This window comes from Falco peregrinus, chromosome 6 (assembly GCF_023634155.1).
Source record: "Falco peregrinus isolate bFalPer1 chromosome 6, bFalPer1.pri, whole genome shotgun sequence".
Classification (NCBI taxonomy): Eukaryota; Metazoa; Chordata; class Aves; order Falconiformes; family Falconidae; genus Falco; species Falco peregrinus.
The window spans coordinates 21,432,411-21,455,242 of record NC_073726.1 but is presented as its reverse complement, the minus strand read 5'-3'; the positions used below and the strand labels follow the sequence as shown (position 1 = coordinate 21,455,242).

The 22,832-nt window shown below is 52.7% G+C and overlaps 1 protein-coding gene across 1 annotated transcript in view; it reads right to left on the bottom strand.

Annotated features, from left to right (window-relative positions):
• Nucleotides 1-22,832, bottom strand: part of SHANK3 (SH3 and multiple ankyrin repeat domains 3) — a 368,446-nt gene that overhangs the window by 34,677 nt on the left and 310,937 nt on the right. Inside the window, 5 exon segments of the mRNA XM_055807431.1 lie at nt 1,790-1,895; nt 2,867-2,994; nt 6,735-6,758; nt 9,966-10,046; nt 12,815-12,950. Coding sequence (XP_055663406.1) covers nt 1,790-1,895; nt 2,867-2,994; nt 6,735-6,758; nt 9,966-10,046; nt 12,815-12,950 — 475 coding nt within the window.

Below are 22,832 nucleotides of genomic sequence, written 5' to 3'. Positions count from 1 at the left end.
TCATGAGCATATAAACCCTACACACAACCCAACAAACCTTACTGTCGTATAAACCCTACAAACTTCAAATCTCTCTTCTCACAGTTCTCTGCATACAGAGATCCTTGACAGTGCACCTGCATGACAAGCATCACACAGCGAGGTGTGGGTTTAGAGGGACTTCCTGAGTCATTGACTCAGCCTTCACCAGCAAAAAGGAGCTCCTTACAGGCAAGTATTTCATATTTAATGAATACTTTTCCAGTTTATGATCTATTACTGGGTGAAGATGCTCTCTCACACAAGAGATCCCGTTTAATATGCTGTCCAGCTGTTTGTGGCTTGATTGAACCTTGAACAACTTCTGCTTAGAAGCATCTTTCCCAGGCACCAAGGCAGTCAGCTCTGCTCCCTTTCTACCATGTACATTAAAAGTACTGCAATGCATGAGCAACTAATTAATGCCTACATTCACTTCCAACACTATCTCATCATCTGCTTGGCCCAGGTTCTATTGCAGCTCTTCAGAATTAGGGGAGCTTGCTGCCTGCAGATTTCATGGCAGGACAGCAGCTTTATCAACACAGTGTATAAATACACACCAGGGCAGTCCCTTAAACACCCACTCTTTTTTTTTTTTAAAGATTATCTCTCCTAATGTGTTTTTCAGATAAATCATACACACATTTTATTATCTCCAGCTATCTACTACGTTCAGATCAATCTCATTTGGCACTACAGGTACCAACTGCTCTCGTACGAACACGAACGTGAGGCACGTATGCACAGCAATTCTCTGTACGTATATTAAAAAGTACATTTTGAATGCTAACCCTTGCATTTTTCAACTAATTTTTGCATTCTTGCTGAGATTGCGCTGCTCTCAGCTGTAGCTCAAAGCAGAATTTACCTTCTACTCACTTATTTTGTGTGTTAAGACAATCTGTTTTGGCATTACCATTACTATCAAATGATGCCTTGGATTTACTTAAAATTAACCCTTGCCACACAGCACACCACCTTTCTCTCTGCCCCCCAGGTTCTCTAGCTGAGTGGTAATGCTGTCTCCCCAGCTCCGACCTGCACAGCCCTCAGACATTACGAACACTGTGGCTTGGTGCTACCACCCAGATGAAACCCACTGATACGCAAAATCAAGAGAAGAAAATGAGATGCCCATACTGCCGTTGTGCCACCAGCCCTTGTTCACTCTGCCTCATCCTCCCATCTCCTTCTTCCAGCATATTTTCGGTTTTAGCTGCACCTTAAACCTTTTGGGGCTGGGTCTAAAGATCCTGACATAATCCTTAGATGACTGCCTGTTACAGACCCTGTCCTGTTTTTCCTTAGAAAAATTTCAGTTGTTACCTGCTCCACTGCCTCAGTCTGTGACAGCTCATGGTCACACACTCACCACCCATGTGCTCAGCACACTGGGTGTCCAGCCCAGCCACGACCACGGGCAGACAGAACATCACCCACCGATCCCTCATTAGCCAGCATGGAGGGTGGGAGAAACTCCCTGCTCCCTGGCAGCGCTGTAGAGACACTGAGAGAGCAAGGGACCTCTGGAGGTCTCCAGCCCAGCCTTCTGCTCAGAGCAGTACCAGTGTCAGCGTTAGAATAGGCTTCTCAGAACACATGCAGCTTTCAAAGCAGAAATCATATTAAACATCCTCTCTTCAAAGATCTTCAGTTACAAGCCAGTAGAGAGGGCGGGGTTTTTCCTGCTGATTCCTGTGCAAGCATGAATGCTCCACGGGGATGACCTTTCCTCTTTAGGAAGGGATTTCCCCCCAGTTTGCCTTACCTACAGATTTTGTTCGTGGAATTCCTTTGCGCAGTGAAACATGGGGCTTCTCAGCTCCCGCAAGGACCCCCGAGTGTGCTGCCATACCCTGGCGTTCAAAGAGTGACTGGAAGAGAAAAAAAGGAAATTACCATTCTGGACATCAGCGAGACTCGGCTGAAAACATGCAACACTTCCATCTCAGTCCACCTGATTCTTCTGACTAGGGGTGAAGCTGGGCAGCCAGGACTGCCACAGCCCCCAGAGGGGAGGCTTCCCTGGGGGCAAGGATGGGCCCCTTCCTCACCTCTACCTTCAGCAGTCCCTATTCTGTGCTGCCCCATCCCACGTGCCTCCAAAACCTGCGCTATTGCTCTTGGAAGGGTTAACCCTCCCTCCGTCTCTCCCCTGCCTGCTTCCCCTCTCTGCCTGCTCCCCTGTCTTGCTTGCCTGTTCCCCCTGCCTGCCTGCTCTCTCTCTGCCTGCCCGCTCCCCCTGCCTGTCCTTCTTCCCCTGCCTGCCTGTCCCCCTGCCTGCTCTCGGGTACTTTGTGCCCAGAGTGGGGTGGCACAGCGATGCCGACTCCAGCAGCAGCCTTCCTCCCGTGGGAAGGCTTCACTCAGGCCAGTCTCAGAAGCAGCCTGTCCCATTTTACCTCCTGCTCCAGAAGCTGCCTCCCACCGCCTGCAGCACTTTCACAATCCAGACAGCCTGGAGCTGGCAGCCCCACTCCTACTCCATCCATGCTTCCCCTCAGAGACGGCGTTTTTCTCTTGATTCCTCCTAATTTCCAGCTTCACATCCTGAACACTGCACCCGGACTAAGCTCTCCGGCTCAGCTTTCCACACTCCTTGAGATCTGCTCTTATGCCCTCCCCATGGCAATCCCCATACTGGTGAGCAAGTGCCAAACAGCCTGGGTCAGCTCCTCCACCACCGCCCCGGGTCCTGCTCTGTGTCTCAGCCTTTGCCCAGTATGTCCCCTTTCACTCCCCTAGGGAAACCCGCTTCCCACCATGAGCCCGTCATGCTGGCAGTCAGCATCTGTCACAGCATGACGTGCCCTTCCCTCTCCCACCGCGAGCCCTCCTCTCTCACACTGATTTCTGCTGGCGTGATGCGCCGGCTTGTTGGTCGCTGCTTCACAGTGGCTGCCCTAGAATCTGCTTCAACAATGTCTGCTCTCAGTGCGGGCTCGGCTGCTGCCAAAATCTCATCCAGTTTCTCTGAAAATCCAAACATAAAAGCAAACAGGTTAGCAAGGGCTGCCATACCAAGGCAGGTCCCCTACGACAGGCCCATCCCCTGCGGCGTGGCTAAGCAGAAAGTGAGGGTCCCTGCAGGGAGAGCGCTTCTCAGGCCTGTTGAGCATGGAGCTGAGGAAGCTGCTGCTCAGTTGTCTCCTCCCCAGCCAGTGGCTAACACATGATTTTGAAGGTGTTGCTGGAGATGCACCGGCTGGGCACCCCCTGAGCAGCCTGCCTGACCCCTGGGGTCTGACCTGCCAGCACCCTGGGGGACCCCTCCGAGCTGTGCCACGCTTTGAGGAAGCCTTGATCCTCACATTACAAGAGCAAATTTTTGCCCAGATATATTTTTGGCATTCAGAATGAGACCGAGTTCCCCTAACTGGGTGATGAGGGTGTGGGCAGCGGCTGCAATACGGCACATGAGGAACCCAGGTGCTGCAGCGGCCGCAAGCAACGCAGCAGTCCACGGGACTCTATGGGACTTGGGCTGGCTCCAGCACAACCAGTGTCACTCCACTGTCTGTCTGGGAGAAACTGGGACGTTTCCTTTCCACGTGGACTCGTGTTCCCCAATGGCCCTGACAGAAGTAACCTGGCCCCGTGCACCTCTGTGTCCGTGGGTCCAGGAGCTCTGGGTGGGCGCAGGCTGGAGGTGGCACTGCCTGCCTGGGCTGTGGTGCAGAAGCACCATCGGCAGAGCCATCACAGCCGTGGCTGTCACCCACGTGCTGACTCCCAAGCCTGAGCCGCGGTCCTGTCTCATCACTACAGACCTGCCTGACAGGCTGGGCTGGTGGCTGACAGCGAGAGACCCCGGTCTGCACTGCCCAAGGTGCCCGTGGCAGGGGTCCCAGTCAGGTCCCGGGCCCATCAATCATGCAACCACGTCTGTCCTTTGGGGAGCGGCTAGCCCCCCCTGCTTCTCCCGCCTGCTGCTGGGAACATGCTGGGACACAGCACCAGACCCGGCTGCTGCTGGGGCTTTCTGTCTGGGGCTGTAAAGCATCCTGAAACTTGGGACACTGGGACGGGCAGCAGGCAGATGCTGGCCACCATCACCACTGACCCCACCTGAGCTCCCTCTGCAGTGGAGCCAGACAGGTCCGGCAGAGCTGAGCTCACGAAGGTGGCTGGGCTGGTGCTCAGCCCATGCAGGGTCCGCTCATGTGTGGCTGCCCCCTGCTCCTACAGCTGCCTGGGACAGGCAGTGTCCAGCCTGTTGGCTCCATGTCATAAATGGTGCCAGCCGGCCCTGGAGCACAGCTGTTGCACTGGCAGAGTGCTGTGCTGGGGCTGATGGGTCTGCCTTGGCATTCACCATGGCTGGACGCCTCTACCCCCACGGCACCACCAATGCACCATCTTTCCTGGGGAGAGGGGACAACACACGCAGTGCTCATCCCATAAGGCTGATGAGCTCTGCCTGCCGCCTTCAGATAAGGCTTGTAAAGCTCTGGGCTCCTTCCAGCCGGGCTGTTGAACTTGGGACTGTGAAATGTTGCCACTGTGGTGTGGGAGCTGCTGATCCTTATGATCTGAGTGACCGGGAGTGCTGTGACCATCAGGCCGGTATTCCTACAAAATCCTGCCGGGGGCTGACATGACTTATGGGCCAGCTTCAGCACCTCCACACACTGGCCATGGCAGCTGTCTGCATGGCAGCTTGCAAGCCAGCATTCCTGAGTTATAGAAACTAAAAATGAGTCCCGACTATTTCAGAAGCCCAGTCTGTGGAAGAATGAGTCCTACGCTAACACTGACACCAAGCGGTCTTTGCCAAGGGGACTTACATGCCCTCTGAGGCCAGCACCCTTGGTGGCAGGTACCCACTAAGGACCTGGGACTAAGGACCTGCACCCGCTCCAAGAAGTCAGCTTCCTTGGCACAAAACTTCTAGTAGCCAACTGTCTTTGTCTCTGGGGAACTTCATGGCTCCTCTTCCTCACTGCCATGTGACCCTTATGCTGTGCCCAGTGCAAGAGGCACAGGGCAGTTCAGCTGGCTCAGTGGGGAGCTGGCTCATCCCTTACAGCCAAACACTGCTGGGCGACTGCGTGGACCTCTACCAGCCCAGCCCCAGGAGGGGACCACCCACAGCCTCACTGGTGTCTCTGGAAGCTGCTCAGGGCAGCCTTGTAGCGATGCAAGTTTGGGAACCCCAGTGCTGCAAGAGGAGTGACAGCGATGCTCAACCCTCTCCACCTGCCTCTGCTTCCAGCTTTGTTCCACTTTCCATCTCTTAGTACCATTAGAGAATGGGGAGACAAATCATCACTAACTGCACTTTGCATCTACCATGTCTTTGCAGACAGAAGAGCATTCTGGAGTGGATCCAGCCTGCCTCCAGGCTGCTGGGGCAGGACACGAGGCAGTGTGGAGACACACTGAAGAGGGATCCCCCTGGAGTCGGTGCACCCTGATGGCCCTGGCTGCCCAAAGTGGCAAGAGCTCTCCACCACACACTTGGAGATGGCCATCTTCAATGTCTGGACATCCCTGGTGACCTCCAGCTGATCATTCTGATGCATGAGAGCTCTGCTTTGCCTCCACCTCTGGGTACTGCCAGATCTGCACAGTACAGTGGAGGTCTGGGGAGATCCCTCAGAGATCTCACGCTTGTAAGCTCTGCTCAGCTTCTTCCCTATGCTATCACTGTTATGGTGGAAGAGTTGTCCCCTCACATTTCCTGTTCCTTGGGAAAGTTCTCTAGCTTCACATTACCAGGACAAGAGTTTTGCTTCTGAAAGGCTAAGAACTGGGGTCAGGTCTCCAGGCTCTCTCCCCCCTACCCTGTGTCTGTGTTGGAGAAATGCAGGACTGCGTGCTGGCATGGGATGAGCCTTCCTGCTCCATTCAGGATTGTTCGTTACTGGCCCTCAGCCGTAGCAAAAACCTCCTGGTTTTGTACTGTTGCTCATGCAATATCCACACGGACACTGTGCAGTGCAGCTGTCACGTAAGGAGCCCTGCTGCGACCAGCTTTACCCCAGCTAGCCTGGGCACTGGCAATGTGGCCTTCATGGTGGGTGGCCCTCTCCACCCGGAGCCGGGACACTTAACAGCCAAAGTGGCTCTCTGCCACCTGACTGGGGTACACCCTCAGAGCTGCCACCAAACCCTGCCTGCAGTGCAGGTATGTCCTCAGGTGCTTCCTTGGCCCGGGACCGCAGGGAGCAGCAGGACACAGGACAGCCTGCATAGAGGCGGAGGCAGAGGCAGCACCTGCACGGCTGGACATGGCAAAGAGCGTGGCTGACATTTCATCTGACTGAGCTCCAGAGGCCTGACCCAGGGGCTGAAGGAGGCTGCACCGAGGACCCCACATGTGGGGACATTTCTGTGCAAGGCATTTTCACCGTGGAGCAAACACAAAGCAAAGCGTAACACCCGGGGAAGTCAGCCCTGGGGATTGAATGGGCCCGGCTGGCGAACAGGCATTCCTGCCCGTGCCCAGCAGGAGCCCAGCATGACTGTGCCCATTTCTGCCTTTCTGCTACCCCCGCCAGAGCCGCACGTGGCAGCTGCTCCCTGCGGCAGCAGTGCCGGGCAGGAGGCTGGCCCATGGAGCTCTGGCTCCCCTTGGGCTGAGCCTTTCCGTGACAACGACCTGGGCCAGTCCTTGGGGTGCACCGTGCATGCCCGTGTGGGTCGGACTGGGTGCTGGCTGGGTGGCTGATGGGGAAGGGAGGAGCCCCAGGATGTGTGGTTTCACTCACCCCCTTTTCTTCTCCGCATGGAGGCTTGGAATCAAGAAACAAAAGACAACATGAATGGCATGCACAGTTCCTGCTTTCATTCCCAGCTCCAGCCTCGCTGCCTGCCTGCTGTGCCTCATCCCCGCACGCTCTCCTGCCTCCCAGCATGCTGGCAGGATCAGGCCTCGAGAGCGGAGCGTGTGCCTGCCTCGCCGGGGGCTCCTGGGATGAAGGCTCAGGCAGGGCAGTGGGTGTAGCACCTTGTGCACCCCCCTACGCTGCTGCCCCTCCACGGGAAGGCCAGTGCCTCTCCTGGCCCTGTGGGCAAGCAGGGGCCAACGCAGGCTGGGCTTGCTGCTGCCCCACTGCTGAGCCCTCTCCTCTTTGCTCAGAGCAGGAGAGCAGAGAGAAGGTGCAATGTCAGAAGGAAGACCAGGAGGTCTGGATGGCATTTAATGCCCAAGCCACGGAGAAATGCTCTTAAACCCTTTTAATCCCTCCCTGCTCTGAGGAGACATAGCAGTCTGCACATCTCCCAGAGCCAGTTTCCTTTGCATCCAGTAGAAGCCAGGACTGCAGGACAGGAGTGCTTTGTTAGCAGTTTGCTGGGAATCTGCTTTTCCAAGGGGACTGGCACAGCATGGAGCAAGAAAACGTTAAGGTATGGCTGTGGGCACATGGGATGTTCTGCAAGCTGCAGGACAGGGATAGGCTTCAAGGAAAAAGGGGCAGGGACCATCGGACAAAGCTCCTTTTAAGAAGCTACAGGTAGAAACGTCCCTTTCACTAACATCACTGTCCCCTCAGAAAAGGAGATTAGGCTCTAAACTTGCATATCACTGAGGCGTGGGGATGCTGACCTGCATCAAAACTCCCCCTTTGCAGCAAAAGCTGGAGGATCAACCACCAGAAGACAAAGCACAGGAGGAGGATCTATCCCTTATTTTCCCAGTGCCGTGCTCCCTGGGGATGCATGGTGGGACTGGCTATAGCATGCTCCCTAATCCACAGGACATGAAGTAGGGACTACCCACTACAATTTCCTGGAAAACGTGGACTAAGACCAGTCCCTGTCTACAAATCCCTCTCCTGGGAGACACGGGCAGCTGCCACTTCTAGTCCCTCTCCAGGTAGAAGAGAGGCAGCGTTTAAATGCAAAATTCTCAGGGAGACCTAGAGGACTCATCTTTAATATATTCTCTGGCAGAGCTATTTCTCTGCTCTTCGTGACTTCCCTTTCCAGGAGATTGCTCCCCTCCCCCTCGAGCCCAGCAGCTCTCCTTGCCAAAACACATGCAAATGGGGCCCCCTTCCCTCACACCGCTGGGGGTTTCCAGGGTCCCATGGTGACATTCCACACCCCAGTGGGCACTTGCAAGGCCAGGTGCCGCGGCTGGGGTGCCCGTCCCTTTGCAAAGGTGCCTGCATGATGCGCACCAGGCTCCAGCTCGGGTGTGATGTTCACCAAAGATGGGCACATGCAGCTGGGGAACATGTTCTCACAGAGGCAACATGCATGTGCGTGCAAGCAGAGACCCATCACACCAGCTAGGAACTGCTTTCAGGGCCAGCAACCAAGAGCAAAGATATGAATGCTGGGGTCTGTGCAGTATCTGTGCAAAGGGATGAGAACAAGTGGAAGAAATGGGCTATTCTGAATCCTTTCCTAATGGCTACTAGTAAACACAGCACCTTCAGGCTTAGTAATAAAGGTCTGGAGAAGTGGGGAGCAAGGTGGATATCAAGGCAGTGGGCTCAGCATAAAATAAATCACAGTAGACATCAACCAGCTGATGCAAGCCCTTAAATGCTGAGCTTTGTCCCTTCAAACCTGTATTTCAGCGTGAGCCCAAACCCTCAAGGTCTATTTCTTTCAAGAGAACCCTGCAGGGCTGTAAAGCCTGGACATGCATGTAGGACAGGGAGCAGAGCCGAGTGAGAAAGGTCATGGACATTCCTTCAACGCCCTGGAAAAGAGAGGGGGTGGTGGGGTCTCTGCTGAGGTTCCTGCCTCTCAGGCGGGTCTCCTCCCAGGAAGGACGGGAGTCTGCCATGCACAGCCCCTGCGCCATGGCCGGCAAGTGCATCTGTACACACCACCACATTCTCGTACAGCAAAAACATAAACACAAATAGCAGAAGCGTGAGCCAGGGCAGTGGGCAGTGCCGAGAGCGGCTCCCTCTCGCTGTGCTGATGCTCTCGGTGGGTGCTTGCAGTACATCCGACTCCCGCCCTGTGCCAGCCCTGAACAGCCCATCTCGGCAGAGCCAACCTCTGCACATCAGAATGTGGCTGCCCCAAAGGCTCCCCCAGAAGGAGGGGTCCCTCCACATCTCCTGCCCAGCAGGCTGCGAGGGCCACATGGCTGCTGTTCTGCTAGCCCGCCTCCCCGGCTGCGCCGGCGGAGCGCCCTGATCAACCGTCCTGTGGGCTCTGCAGTGCACGGGGCACACATGCAGCAAAAATGGGCAAATCATTCTGTGCAGAGGGAAGGGACTGCTCTTTGGATGGTGTGTGAACACCGGCACTCCTACGGCCCTCAGCTGGTAGGATGCTACTGGGGGCAGCCCAGCGCACTGGGAAGCTGTGGGCTCAATGAGGTCACCAGAAAAGCTGGAAAGACTGAGGGGCTTCAGCACAGGGTACCTGGAAGCCGAGATGGGGTGGGGGTGGAGAGGCTTTAAGAGAATATAGGAACATGTAGATGCAAGCTGGGATACCAAAGCATCTGGAAATGTGGGTAGGCTCTGTAGTGACAGCAGAATGTGTGAGCGTGTGTGCATAGGCATGTGTGTGTGTAAGCAGGGAGGGCAGACCATGGGGATGCCAGCTAATCTGGCAGCATGTGGTATCTGCCTGGAGGCAGAGGAAAATAAAAATGAAGGGCTGTCTGTTTGGAGTGCAGGAGGAGCAGGGTGCCTGATGGATGGGGCATGGGGGCAGCAAGCCTCTCCACAAGCATGCGGTGCCAGGATCCTCCCCCAGGCCAGCTCTCCAGGGAGGTGGCACTGAAGGGGTGGACTGGCTCTATGGGGGGCTCCCGCATCCCTGTGGCAGTGGGCTCTCAGCCCCCTGTGCCGCTAAACACGACAGAAACTTCAGCACAGGAGGCGTGTGCATCGCCTCGCGCTTGTGCTCATGCACCCCTCGGGAAAACGGACGTTGGGCAAGTGTGCTGCCTGCTCCGGCCACGGCCCTGCATGCTCCTCATGCACCCCTGCATGCATGCGCGAGCCCCGGCTTCTGCTTACCCAGCTCTTCCAGCTCGGCCGTCATGGACTTGGAACGCAGCGTCAGGGTGGTGCTGGGTGCTCTCTTGGGAGGCGGCGGAGCTGAAAGGAAGAGAGACGGCATTTTGCATTTCTTGTCCAGGAACTTACGAGGAGTGGCCAGATGCAGATGCCACTTCTTCTCCACAGCCTGGATCTCCTCGTACTCGCGGGATGAGGAGTCGCACTGCTGCAGGATCTTATTGAGGCTGCGCGTGGAAGCAAACTTCTTCATGGTCTTGGTAGCACAGTCCCGGGGCACGGGGCAGGCCCCGGCACTGAGGGGCTGGTGGCTCCCGCAGGCACGTGCAGGCTGCCCAGGCTCCCACAGCCCTCAGCAGAGGAGAGTCCAAGTCATGTCCCCGGGCTGCACCTGCCCCCCTGCAGCTACCGGAGATGCTACGGCTATGAACGCCTCTCGCAAATTAAATCTGTCTCAGGCAGCTGGCTGCCTGCCTGTGGGACTCAGCAAACAGCTTTGATGGCTGCTTCCCCTCCGCACACGCCATGGGTGGAGGGTAGGAGGGAGAAACAAGTCCAGCAGGCCTGATCTCAGTCTCTCGTTCCCGCCTCAGCGCGGCGCATCCCCCAGCGAAACACAGCCCACCCACCCTCCTCTGCCGGCTCAGCCGTGTCCAGGACGGGGTGAGGCTCCCGCGGCCCTAGCGAAGCGCTGGAGGCGGCCAGCTCCGTGCCGGGCAGCGGAGGCACATGGCCAGCACAGGGCGCGGTGCTGCGCCGGGGCGGGGGGCTGCCCCCGGGGGCTGCCTAGCCGGGCCGGCCCGTGGGGCTGCCCCGGAGGCGCTGCATGCCATGAGCCCACCGGAGCGGGGACGAGTTGAAGGCTCTTCCTCTTCACTTGGGGTGCCTCCTCCTCCTCCCGCTTGCTTGCTGACAATGCTGGATTCAACGCTCAGGCATTGCCATGGCAACCAGAGCTTCAGGCTTTGCTGGCGCTGCCTGCATCAGAGACCCCAACAAGGGCGGATTCAGCCAGAAAACGCCAGTCCCACACAGGCCTCCATCACCCCCAGGACCAGGCGAGCCCCAGCTGGGGGTGTCCGCCCCCGGCTGTGCTGCAGCCAGGGTCCCGCAGAGAGGGCTCGGCTCCGGTCCCCACACCCCGTGCTGGAAGAGCAGCCGTCCAGCTCCGTGGGCTCAGGGCATGGGCAGCACGCAGCGATGGGCAGCAACGGGCAGTGATGGGCAGCTGCTCACCGGCTGCAGGGCTGGAAGCACCAGGAGAAGCGGCAAGCAGCACCAGCGGTAGTCCCAGCACTGATTCCCAAGCCTCAGCCTTTCCCACAACTCGTGCTTTTGCGCCGTGACAATATAATTGCAGCTCTTAGTGTCAGCGTGCAGAGCTGCCTCCCTCCCCCACGCCCCGCTCCCATCCCCCTGCGCCTCCCGTCCCCCTGTGCCCCACTCCTGTCCCCCCGCACCAGGCTCCCAGATGCCCTCCCCCCAAAAATGCTCCTGCCCCACAGCCTGCCTCCCCACACATGGCCTGGCGCAGGGTGCTGCAGGCTGCTCCCAGATGTGCCTCTGCCCTCCACAGCTGGTTGCCCGTGGAGGGGTCCTACCCTTCACAGCTAGCTGCTCCCAGATGTGCTGCCAGCCTCCCCAGCTGGCCATCTGCAGGTGTGCCTCTGCCCTCCACAGCTGAATGCCATGCGTGTGTCCCCTGTATACAGCTGGCTGCCTCCCATCCAGCTGTCCTCCAGATGTGCCCCTGCCCTCCTCAGCTGGATGCCCCCCTACCCCGAGGGCTGCCTGCTCCGCTGTCCGTCAACACATCAGCCCACCACCAAACTGCCTCTTGAGCCCCACCGCTGGCTGTGGGTCTCAGCTCTGACCCTGGTGACCATGGGTGATGGGGCGAAGGCCAAGCGCCTGCGGGTGGCCCCATGGCTGCCTGGGCTCCCCTGAGTGAGGGCAAGTCCCACACGTAGCCAGCAGCCCCCGGGCTGGCTGTGCCTGCAGGAGCTCCCAGCCCCAGCGACTCCCTGAGAGTGGACGGGCTGCACCTGCACCCCCCGCCCCACCATGGGGGCTGTCCTCCACCACGGCACCCTCTGCACCCCCGCGGGCACTGTCCTCCACCCTGACACCCCCTGCATGCCCACAGAGGCAGTCCTCCACCCTGACAGCCCCACGCTTGGCAGGGGCAGCTCTCCGTCACAGCCCCCCCCTCCCCTCAGTGAGGCCGATTCTCCACCACGACCCCCGCCGACACACCGAGGCAGGGGCAGACCCCCACCACGACCCCCTCCAGGCCCGTGGAGTCTCTGCGCTCCGGCACAGCCTGCCACTGGCACTGTGGGCTGCCGGCACTGGCAGCAGCTCTGTGCCCGGGGCTTCTGGCACTGGCGGCAGCTCTGCCCGAGGCAGAGCCGGCTCCAACCTTCACTGAGCACACACAGCTCTGGTGTGAGAACGGAGCTGCTGGTGCCCTGAAGCCTGGCCGCGGACAGGACCTGCAGGAGGCCTGGCCGGCATCCAGCTGTGCCCAGCATCCCCAGTGTCAGCTGCAGAGTTCCACCACAGCCCCTCCGCCCGACCACCGTCCCCCCACCCTGCTCCAGCCAGTGTGTCCGCACACCCCGGTGCGGCAGTGCCGTGTGTGCGGTTTCTGTGCCCGGAACGGCCAGTCCTTCCCCCCATGGTGTCCCCCATCCTCACCAGCTGCAGCTTGGCAGCCTCACAAGTGCCCACCGTGCTGTGGGTACGTGCTGTGGGCTCCTCTGGGCAGCCCCGCAGGCTTCTGCACACCTGCTTGCATTTGGGCAATGCAACCCCCCATTCAGAGAACAGCAGGACTGCACACCTACCCTTCTTCCGAACAACTTCTTCTGATTCTGGCTTGCGGCTGACGGAAACAACCTTCATCACCAGGTGGTTCCCCCCTTGCCGGATCAAGGAGACCACCTGCTTGTGCCCCACCTTCACCACGTTGACACCATTCACCTAGGACAGAGGAGGAGAGCAGCGTGAGGGCTGGCTGCCACAAAGAGAGCAGGCAAAGGGCAAGACTGACGGATGTCAAGCCACAAAACCACCAGAGACTTTCCCTCTCTATCTGTTTTTAGTGTCTAGCGCATTTTCATATTTAAGCTGTGACACCTGTGGGGTGTCACCTACCTGTGGCCACAACCTTCTGGAGAAGCTGAGGAAGCTGCAACAGGTCAGTGCAAACCAGTGTGCACCAGGGCTGTGGCCGGTGGCAGGAGCTGGACCTGCCCCTTCCTACCAGGCTGTTAAGGCAGATCACTAAAAAACGGGCATTGCCTCTTTCTTTTGGGGTAACTGGTAAGCACAGGGTGGGTGCCGGGATCTGCAAGCCTTGAGCTGTGCCACAGGTCTGCTAGAGGTGCTGGAAGAGCACAGGCACCCATGCGGAGCGGTGGGCAGAGAGATGGCCCCCAACAACTCAGCTGCCCCATCCCCACCAGCAGCAACCTGTGGCTGAGCAACTCCTGCGAGGGGTCTACAGGACACGTGCTGACACTCATTCCTGTTGTGGTTTTTAGCGATAGCATAACCTATTAAATTCTTGGACAACAAGCACTGGGCTGTGACGGCAGGCTAGGCAATCTCCAAGACACGAAACCAAGAAATAAGCTAGAAAATGCAACCTCTGTACCTGGGTATCTACCAAGTAGTAACGAACACAAGGTTCTCCGTGGGGCATTAACAGATGGTCCCTCACTTTGGGTGACTGAGGTTTAGGTGTAACGGGGAAGAGGATGCTGCAGTTCAGCTGCTTCACTGCTGGAAAAACCGGTTTCAACTTTTGTGGCTGAAGTTACCCACTTTGTAAAAAGAACCGGATATGTTTGCACACTTTGGCAGTCGCTTTTGAAATGCGCTGTGCACCCCAGGACTGTTGCCACCCTAGGCATAAGATAGTAACTGATGGCAAATAAGAGACAAGTGATTATCTACAGGCAATAAATATAGAAGCATGTATGTTAATGTTTACGTTAATATTTATGTATCCAGAAGTGGAACACTCAAAAGACAGGTAATGACAGGATTTAGGTTGCCCATGCAATATTGATTTTGTTATCCTGAGTTCAAGACCAGAAGCATTATAGCTAAGCTGTTACATGCCACCACATGCTTCAGGTCTCAAAGACACCAGGAAGTTGAGAATTTAGCCTTTCCTCTGTAGGTCTGCTCCAAATGTTTAGTAATTCCCACCTTTTAAAAAAAGAAAACACAAAGCCATTCCTGTATTACTATCAAGAAATTGGTTTCCAGTCACAGGGTCTTGTGCTACCCTTCCTCACGCACTGTCCCACCTCCCTCACCGCCGGCACCATCTCGCTGCCACAGCGTGGGGGATCACAAGTGCAACAGACTGAGATGCAGAATTATCCTGGATGCTGGAAACCAGTGTTTGAAGAATGTTTGGGGTTTATGCGTTTCAACTCCAGCTGGAGATGTTTTGTCTTTAGGTTAGACTGAACCGTTGTTTAAATGATTAAAAGTCTGTAGGTTGTAACATTTGCAATACCTGAGCCATAGTGCTGTTTTCTATGAAAACCCATAGAAAATATAAAAATGAAAAAAGGGCTTGAACTACATTCTGAAATGGAACATCAACATTTTCTAAGATGCAATGCTTTTCAAATGATCATTTTATTTCAAATATTCAATTATTCAACTGATTCAAGTGTGGTTATAATTGATTCAGTAATTATTCAATTTGCATGAAAACACACGTTTTCCTCAAAATTTGATTTTGATGAAATCAAACCTACTTTAGTTAAATTACCTCCTAATTTTTTTTTTTTTTTTTAATGAACTGGATGGAATGGATTGAGTCCCAGAGCACAGTTATCCTGTATTTTCTCCTGATCTTAAACCACTTCAGCAGTTTTTCTTTCCAAACCCTTTAGTTTCCAAAGCACCTTCAGCCAGTGCAGCCCAGGGCTGTGTGGCGCGTCCCCAGCACCACAGCCCCCGGGTCCCCTGTGCACCTGTTATTTATTACCTGTGATTTCAGCTTTGTTTCTAGAACATGTATGAAATCACTGAGCAGTACCAGATCTTAAGTCCTGGAGAGACCCACTAGAAACCCGGGCCAGCGACGATTCCTCTCTGACAAGTCCTTGCCAAGACCTGTCATCTGGCAAATTTGTGAACCGCTTCCCATGCGCTCTGCTGGTTTTGTACACCGCAAGTTTTGTAATTGGGATGTGGTACAGTGGTAAACAAAATCTATTCGATGTAAACGGTTACCTTTATCAAACAAATCTGACACCTCAAATAATGAAATGAAATTAGTTTTCTGCTGGTAATTATATTCTACTCTAACTCTTTATCAACTGCCTACAGTATCTGGTTGCTTATTTGTTGCCAGCAACTGATCTCAGGCTCACAGGTTCGTAATTAACCGGATCATCCCTTTGCCCCTTTCCAAAGGCCAGCACTCTGCCAGTCTCCTGGCATTGCCCCAGCATCATGCAACTACAAAATGCAAATACTGAAAAATTACCACCTGGAAGATGCTCACAGCTTCAGTTACTAATGGCTTGGAAAGTGTTTCATCATCTGCATGTGATACATGCACATCACCCTGCTCTCTTCCAAATAAAGAACTGAAATACTGACAGAACATGCCTGTGCTTTCTGTTTGATTTTTAGTCATCCAAACTTGTCCACCCAAATGGGCAGCAGTTTAGATTTTTTAGGTTACTCAAATGCAGAGATGCAGGAGTGGGAGGTTTTGACCCTCCGGGATGGAAAGGCAAGACCCTCTCCTCTGCTCCATCCTGGTGCAGCACTGGCAGCCAAAGCCTGGGTACATGGTCTCCAGGAGAGCACAGACTGCTGTGGCACCCACCGCCTGGCAGAAACATGACCTGAGCACCTGTATTCTGCTGGTGTTCTGGCAGGCTTTGATGTTTTTGCTGACAGTCAAGTGACAGATAGAAAATGTTGATTTTCAACTGTTTGTAACTCAGTGAGATCAGGGATGAGGAAGACGTACCAACATGGTCAGACAGCTTTTTGCCCAACGTGTTTCAAATGTGCCCATAGATGGACAGCTCCTACAGAAGCCGTAAGATTTCAGGTCAGGTCAGTATTGTGCAACTCCACCACCCATCGCCAGGCACTCTTTGGCTGTCCGGAGCTCAAAAAAGCAGCCACAGGGAGATCAACACTGGCTTTACAAAGCACACCAAGGGCCAGCCATGAAAGACAAGAACATGACACTAGCCAGGAAGTGCACAGAGTCTCAGTGCCACACTTGCCCGGGACCACCAGCTGACTTGTCCCTGTGACTCCCCAAAACACCCTTGGCCAGAAGGGCATCAACCCAAAGCCACAACCAAACCAGCCAGAAATGTGCCAGAGCTTTGTGGGTTATAAAATCCACAGAGGAATGTGAATAATTTGGCCTATGGGAAAAAAGAACATTTCTGCTGTTGTTTAAAAGGGAGGGAACAGCACATTAAAGGTATTTCACAACAACCTCAAAGTATTGGTCCCATGCTGCCAGGTCTTTTCTGTGAAAGATTAAAACCAAGCAGGTGAGCAAAACCCAGGAAACTGTAGCTCAAGGAATGACATCTTGCAGAAAGCAGATAAGAAAAGCAGTCAAGAAGCTAAAATAACATAGGAGCTCAAGAATGAACGTTATACAGCAAGGCTAACCACAGGGGAGACTGGTCAGACAGTTGCTTGTACTATACAAGAATGTCTGGGGGAAAAAACAGTTTCTGAAAAATCCAAAATTCTGATTCAGCCCCAGTTCCTGGTGATACCCAAGAAGATGAGCTACAGAACTCTGTAGCCACAAACAACTTCGATTAAACACTCATGTGAGCAAAGTTTCTCTAACAGTTGCTTCTGAAAAAAATCAAAATACAAAGAGAAGAACATATCTGATAAACAGGTTAGCTCACCGAGAAGATGGTGAGAAGGTTTTCCATTCTTTTCCAGCTTCAAAGCTGCACTGAGTCAATATGGCATGACAAACCGCGTGTGCTGAGATCACAGAGCCTGGCACTGAGGCTGGATTTCTAACTCAAAGAGAGGTGAATGCTCATCGTCAGTGAGTGAACCACTGGTTCAAGACACTGTTCTCCAGCGGGAAGGGCTCAGGACGCTGTTCCACAGATACCTGCAGCCTACCCACCGGCTGCCAGGTGAAGCCACAACAGACGCCGGGCGTAAGATGCCCGAGAGGGAACAGGGGCTGCTGTTTGCTGATGCTGCTGATGCACCGAACAGGGAGAGGATCTCAGCCAAGCCATCCCCCACCTTCAGCAGCAATGCCACGTCAGAATTGCACTCTCAGGAGCACAATACCATCTCCCACAGGGGGAAGAAAAGCACTTAAGACGTAAAAAGAGGAGGTAGCAAAATGAACAAAGCAAACTGTTCCATCTCTCCGAGCAGACCCATGCAAGGAGGATCCCTATCATGCAGACAGCCTGGGGATGTCTGATGATGTTGGAGCGACACAGGGGAATTGCCTGAGACACACACAAAAAGATCAGCTTTTGGTCCCAGTCTACGAAGTGCAGAGATGAATCTTCAAGAAGGCCGGCAGCTGGGAGTCCTTCCCATTCAATTAAACACTCCAAATGACTGCTGGCCCTCAAACAGGGAGGTTTCGGAATAAGAAAGATCAGACAGGCAGTGGTGGAAACACTACTGGTTTTCACCCAGCAACAAAGAAAAATTCCAGTTTCTTGGACACAACTGCCTAATGAGGATGCCCTGCTCTTGGATATATGCTTTGGCCTGGAAGAAGACAACAGATCAAGAGTCAAATCATGCAGAAAGTGTCTACAAAACATAAAATAACATACATAGAAATGTGATGATACTATGTCAGAGTCCAGGCATTATAAACTGCTGCAACTACCTTCTCAGTAGCCAAGTGATGCATCAGTGCTGGTGAGCTGCAGGAGGACTCCCAAACTGAAAGGGCACGAGGTGGCAGGTGGGTCACCATGCAGATACATGCAAAGTAACGCTTCTGCGGAAGAGCCATCTGAACATGCTGCATGATGCTGAACACGGACCTGGTGGGTACAGCTCCAGAAAAGTCTTGGTGCCGATACTGACAGCTCTCAAAAATCATGGGTTCAGTGCAAAAGAGCAGCCAAAAAAGCTGACAAAATATATCAGGGAAGAGGTGGAAAGCAAGGTAGGCAATGTCACTTGGGGCTATGCTGATCCTGCATGTGCATGCCTTCATGTGTGCAGGTCTGGTTCAGCATCTCAAGGAGGAAGCAGTGGAACTAGAGAAAGGCCAGGGAAGGGCAACTAAAATGGTCAGGGGGATGGAGCAACTGTCCTACAAAGACAGACTGAGAAGGCTGGGACCCTCCAGTCTGGAGAAGAGAAGGCTGAGGGAAGCACAGGGCCAAGGCTTACAAAGCTCCCCAGGGCAGTGGATGCAGTGAAAGTGGAGCTGTGGTCCACCAAATCCTGCAGAATTAGGAGGAGAGGGCTCTCAGTGAGACTAGTGGCAGATCAGATTAAAACAGACAACAGACTTTATGCAGCAGGCAATGGTCATCTGAAGCTAGCTGCCACAGGAGGCCATGGAGGTGGACAGCACTGGCAGATTCAGAGAGAGATTAGATGAGTTCCTGGAGAGCAGGTCCTTGCACAGATACTAACAGGACTGAGCAGAGTCATTCCTGTTCAAGTTCCCAGTGTGATGACAGTGGATGCTGGAAGGCACAAGGGGAACAGACAACTGAAAACAGCCAGGCACATGTACTTTCTTTAATTAATAGCATCTTGTAATGCCACTGTCGAGGAGAGGGAACTGGGCTAATGGACCATCAGTCTGATCCCTCCCAGCAAGCTGGTAAGGATATGAAGCTTTAGTGGTCTGCCACAGGGGAAAAAGCCCCCATTCTCCTGATCATCTCAGTAGCTTTTCCATGCTCCTTTTCCAGCCTAAATGAATCTTTCTTGAACACGGATCTCTAGGGCGGTGGATATTACTCCAAATGAGCTCTTACGTGACATGACTGATAGCACTAATACTTCCCCGCCTTGTGACTGACCAATTAACCCCTACAGCAGAAGAAAGGTCTGAAAACATAGGCAAGAGCTGTGCCCTTGAAGCTCAGGGAAAAATGTAGGGAATGACTTCCCTGAGCTGTTGCAATGAAAGCTGAACCAATCTCAACATCAAAGGGACTGGAGTGCGGCCTGTGTTTTAGATCAACTGGCTACAGCAGCTGAGTGGATCATCCAGCTGTACTGGCTGAGGGGGTCAACCAGCCCTGTAATTCCACCCTTGAATCAACGAGAAGAATGCAAAAGTCTTCCTGAGTTAGCAAGACTAGAATGGGGCAGAAGGACTGTATAACTGGATTAGCCCAACAAAGAATATAAAAACTGAACAAACAGAAGGACCTCAAAGACAGCAACGCACTTAAGATGGTGTGAACCCACTTACGCCTTCAAGGTGATGGGGGACAGCCAGTGTCGTGATGGTGAGCAGATTACTGGTAATGAGAATCACATCTGTATGGTGATTCAGCTGTACACTGCATCTGCTACACTCTGCTAAGTGTAATTTACATTTGCATTTAATTTAAGTACATTGCTGTACCACTCTGCTAAATCAAAATCTTGTGTAATGGCAAGTAACTTCAAGCAAACTCAGTATGAAACACTGAATCCACCGGGTGTACAATATCTAAGAGCAGCTGGTCAGGCTACTGGACCGTGACCTGGGTTCAGCACATCTGGCTGTTCTCAAGCGTGAGAAAACTTACTCCTCAAGGAGATGCCACCTATGTGGAGATCCATGGGACATTCATGCAGTCCCTAGCACGGTGCTGGGACAAAGAAAATGTTCCCAGCTGAAGTCAGACTGCGGGAAAAAGAGAACAGAAAACCCTGTCCCTGTGCAAAGAAGGAATCCTTTCACAGCGGCCAGTATCTAAAGCTGTAACAATGCAGTGTTTGATGGCTGAAGGAGGATAAAGGCACTATTCCTGCAGCTTCAGCAAGCATGCTGTGGCCCATTCTGGACACTTCATTACTCGAATGATGTTAACCAGCGAGAAGCAGCTCTGAGAAATGCACACTGTTATCAGAAAATTACAAGGGCTGAGTTCTGAGGAAAGACTGAAAGAACCACGCGTTAGGTGGTATCCGTCCGTACCTTCATTACGCGGTATCTCTCTGTACCAAAGGAGCCTGACCTGACAATGAATAACCTGAATCACACACATTCCCAGCAGTAAGAAGTTACTTAGAGGAATGTAAGCTCTGAAGCCTGAATGAAGTTTGTTCTGCTCCGGAGTGCCGTTGTGGCCATCCACCAGAAGAACAATGGGTCCATCAACTAGGACATGCACACATCATCAGGCAAAACTCAGGGGGTGTCGGGGGTAAATCTTCACCCACAGGAACCAACCTCTACATCACTCCAGAGAGCACAGCTCTCTGGATTTCTGACTGCCAGTTTCTCCCTTTCAGCATCTCAAAGCATTCACACTGGAGAAAGGCTGCAAGACTATCCAGATCCTAAAATGCTCCTTCTAAGAACTTGAGCTCTAAGCTGTCTTTCCCACCTCTCCCAGGCAATCTCATTCTCTGGGCTCAGGGTGCACTGGTGCAGAAATGCGTTGACATGGGATTTCACTCAAGTCCATGACTGTGATTATCCAGAGGATCTCCTGCACACGCACTTGAGATCTGCAACGAGCTGTCTCCCTCCAAGCCAGGCGACGGAATTCAATACCCCCACACCAGAGCTATTTCCCTCACCAGCCCTCCTTCAACAGACTGAGCAAGATGGACTCCTTAAAACTCCAACCTTTTTTCAGCTTGTGAATCATTCTGAGGGCCTTTTAGAATTCCGCTCAGTAATGTCAGATTCATCCCGCAGTGTGAACGCCTGACTTGCACAAAGTGATGTTTCAGTGATCTTCCAAAGCTGCAACCAGAATAGGCAAGTTCACATAACTCTGGAAGTCTGTCCTTTACATATACAAAATCTCTCTGCCACATCCTACGCAATCAACTAACGGTAACACAATTATCTTGGAAAAACCCATATCCTTTGCCGAATTACATTTTTCCAGGGTAATTTCATATCCTGTAACCTACATTCTTTACTTGCAGACACGTCACCTTGCACGGTCTGCTGGAACATGGCTGCTTCAGCAGGAAAGTCAGATCATTCTGCAGCAGTTACTTTATTGTTAGCACTTCCCCCACTCTGTGATACCTGCAATCCTTACAAACACGGGGTTTGGTCACTATTTTGAAACACTGATAGAAGCGTTGAGGTCCAGGGACCAGAAAACGTAAAGAGACCTTGCTGGTGATGGCCCCCCTCACTGGTACCTTCCCCTTGGTGGATATTTTCCAAAATGTGCCCCTGCATGACTTCACAGTGCTACCAAGCTGCCTTTGTCTGTTATTTCCAATTATTGTAAATTTATTTATACACAAGTCACATGGTTATTAAGGAAGTCAAAACACCTATGTAAACACAGTCCTCACTTTAACCAGTCCTGTGATGCTGTTGAGAAAGGACAGCAGGTTTGTTTCCACCTTCCATTGAACCACACTGTATGGTATTGATTGCATTTTCATTCTCTAATTCCTTGGTGATTATGTTCCAAATTAATTGCTTCGTTATTTTACCCAGCACTGATGCCAAGCTAAACAAGCTATAGTTTTCTGAATCACCTATTTTATATCCTCAGAATATTAGAATAGCAACAGCTCTCTACCAACTCTTCGAAATTCCATAGATTAGCAAGATTTTGAGGTATTAACATTAGTGGTTCAGACAACTCCTCAGCTAGGCTCTTTTAGACACTTGGGTATATGTTATTCAAGCCTGTTAATTTCAGTATATTTATTTTTAGCAAATACTATCTCACTTTCTCCTTGGTTACAGCTGGGAAACTTTCTGTTCCAAGCACATCATATGGATAGATACATCCTCCTGATTTGTTCCAAACTCAGAGCAGAACATTTCTGCCTTTTTTTTTTTTCTTTTTTTTTTTTTGCACCAGAATATACAATTTTATCATTTACATATAGAAATGGATCTCTTACCAGATTTTTTTTTCTTCTAATGCTCTAAAATTTCTTATTATCTTTACATATTGGCCTTTGATATTTCCTTTGGCTCCCCTTATCAACCTCCTACACACTTTAGCTCAAATTAACCACATTTCCTTCTCCTTCACTCGCTAACCTTTCCAGTAAGAAGGGGATACATGTGTCTATAAGTAATATTTAACTGCTCCTTCATTATCTCACTGAAGTGGGTGATGTCTTGCCCAGCAGATTCCTTCTCCCCGCCCCCCCCCCCCCCCCCCCCCCCCCCCCAATTTTTGGACTGCATTTAGCAGTGTGTGTCCTCAAATAACCCTTAGATTTCATCAATTATGCAAAATTTATGTTCTCAAATATCAAAAGCGGAGGTTTAGAAAAATGGCAGCCCTTCCTCCCCAGCAGACACTCACGGGTTGCTGACATGCCGTGCCCATGACAAGCACAGCCAGAGCCTAACCATCAGATCTGCCGCTGCACTTGTACATTTTTATTGGAGCCGTCAACTCTTTTTTTTTTTTAATCTGTCAAATGAAATTAATACTAGATTATATTACCTCACAGCAACAGTATTTCATTAGAGGCAGAAGTCTTCTCCTAACCCACGAGAACAGGTGACTGCAGGGGTCTCTTCAGTGCTGATGCAGCCACTGCCCCAGAAGCCTCCTCACTGCCCCACGTGCCCCGCTGTTTTGGCAGCGAGATCCCACATCGGCTGTTCATTGCAATTTTCTTTTAACAATGCTTTTGTACAACTATGTAATACAGACCTAAATAATG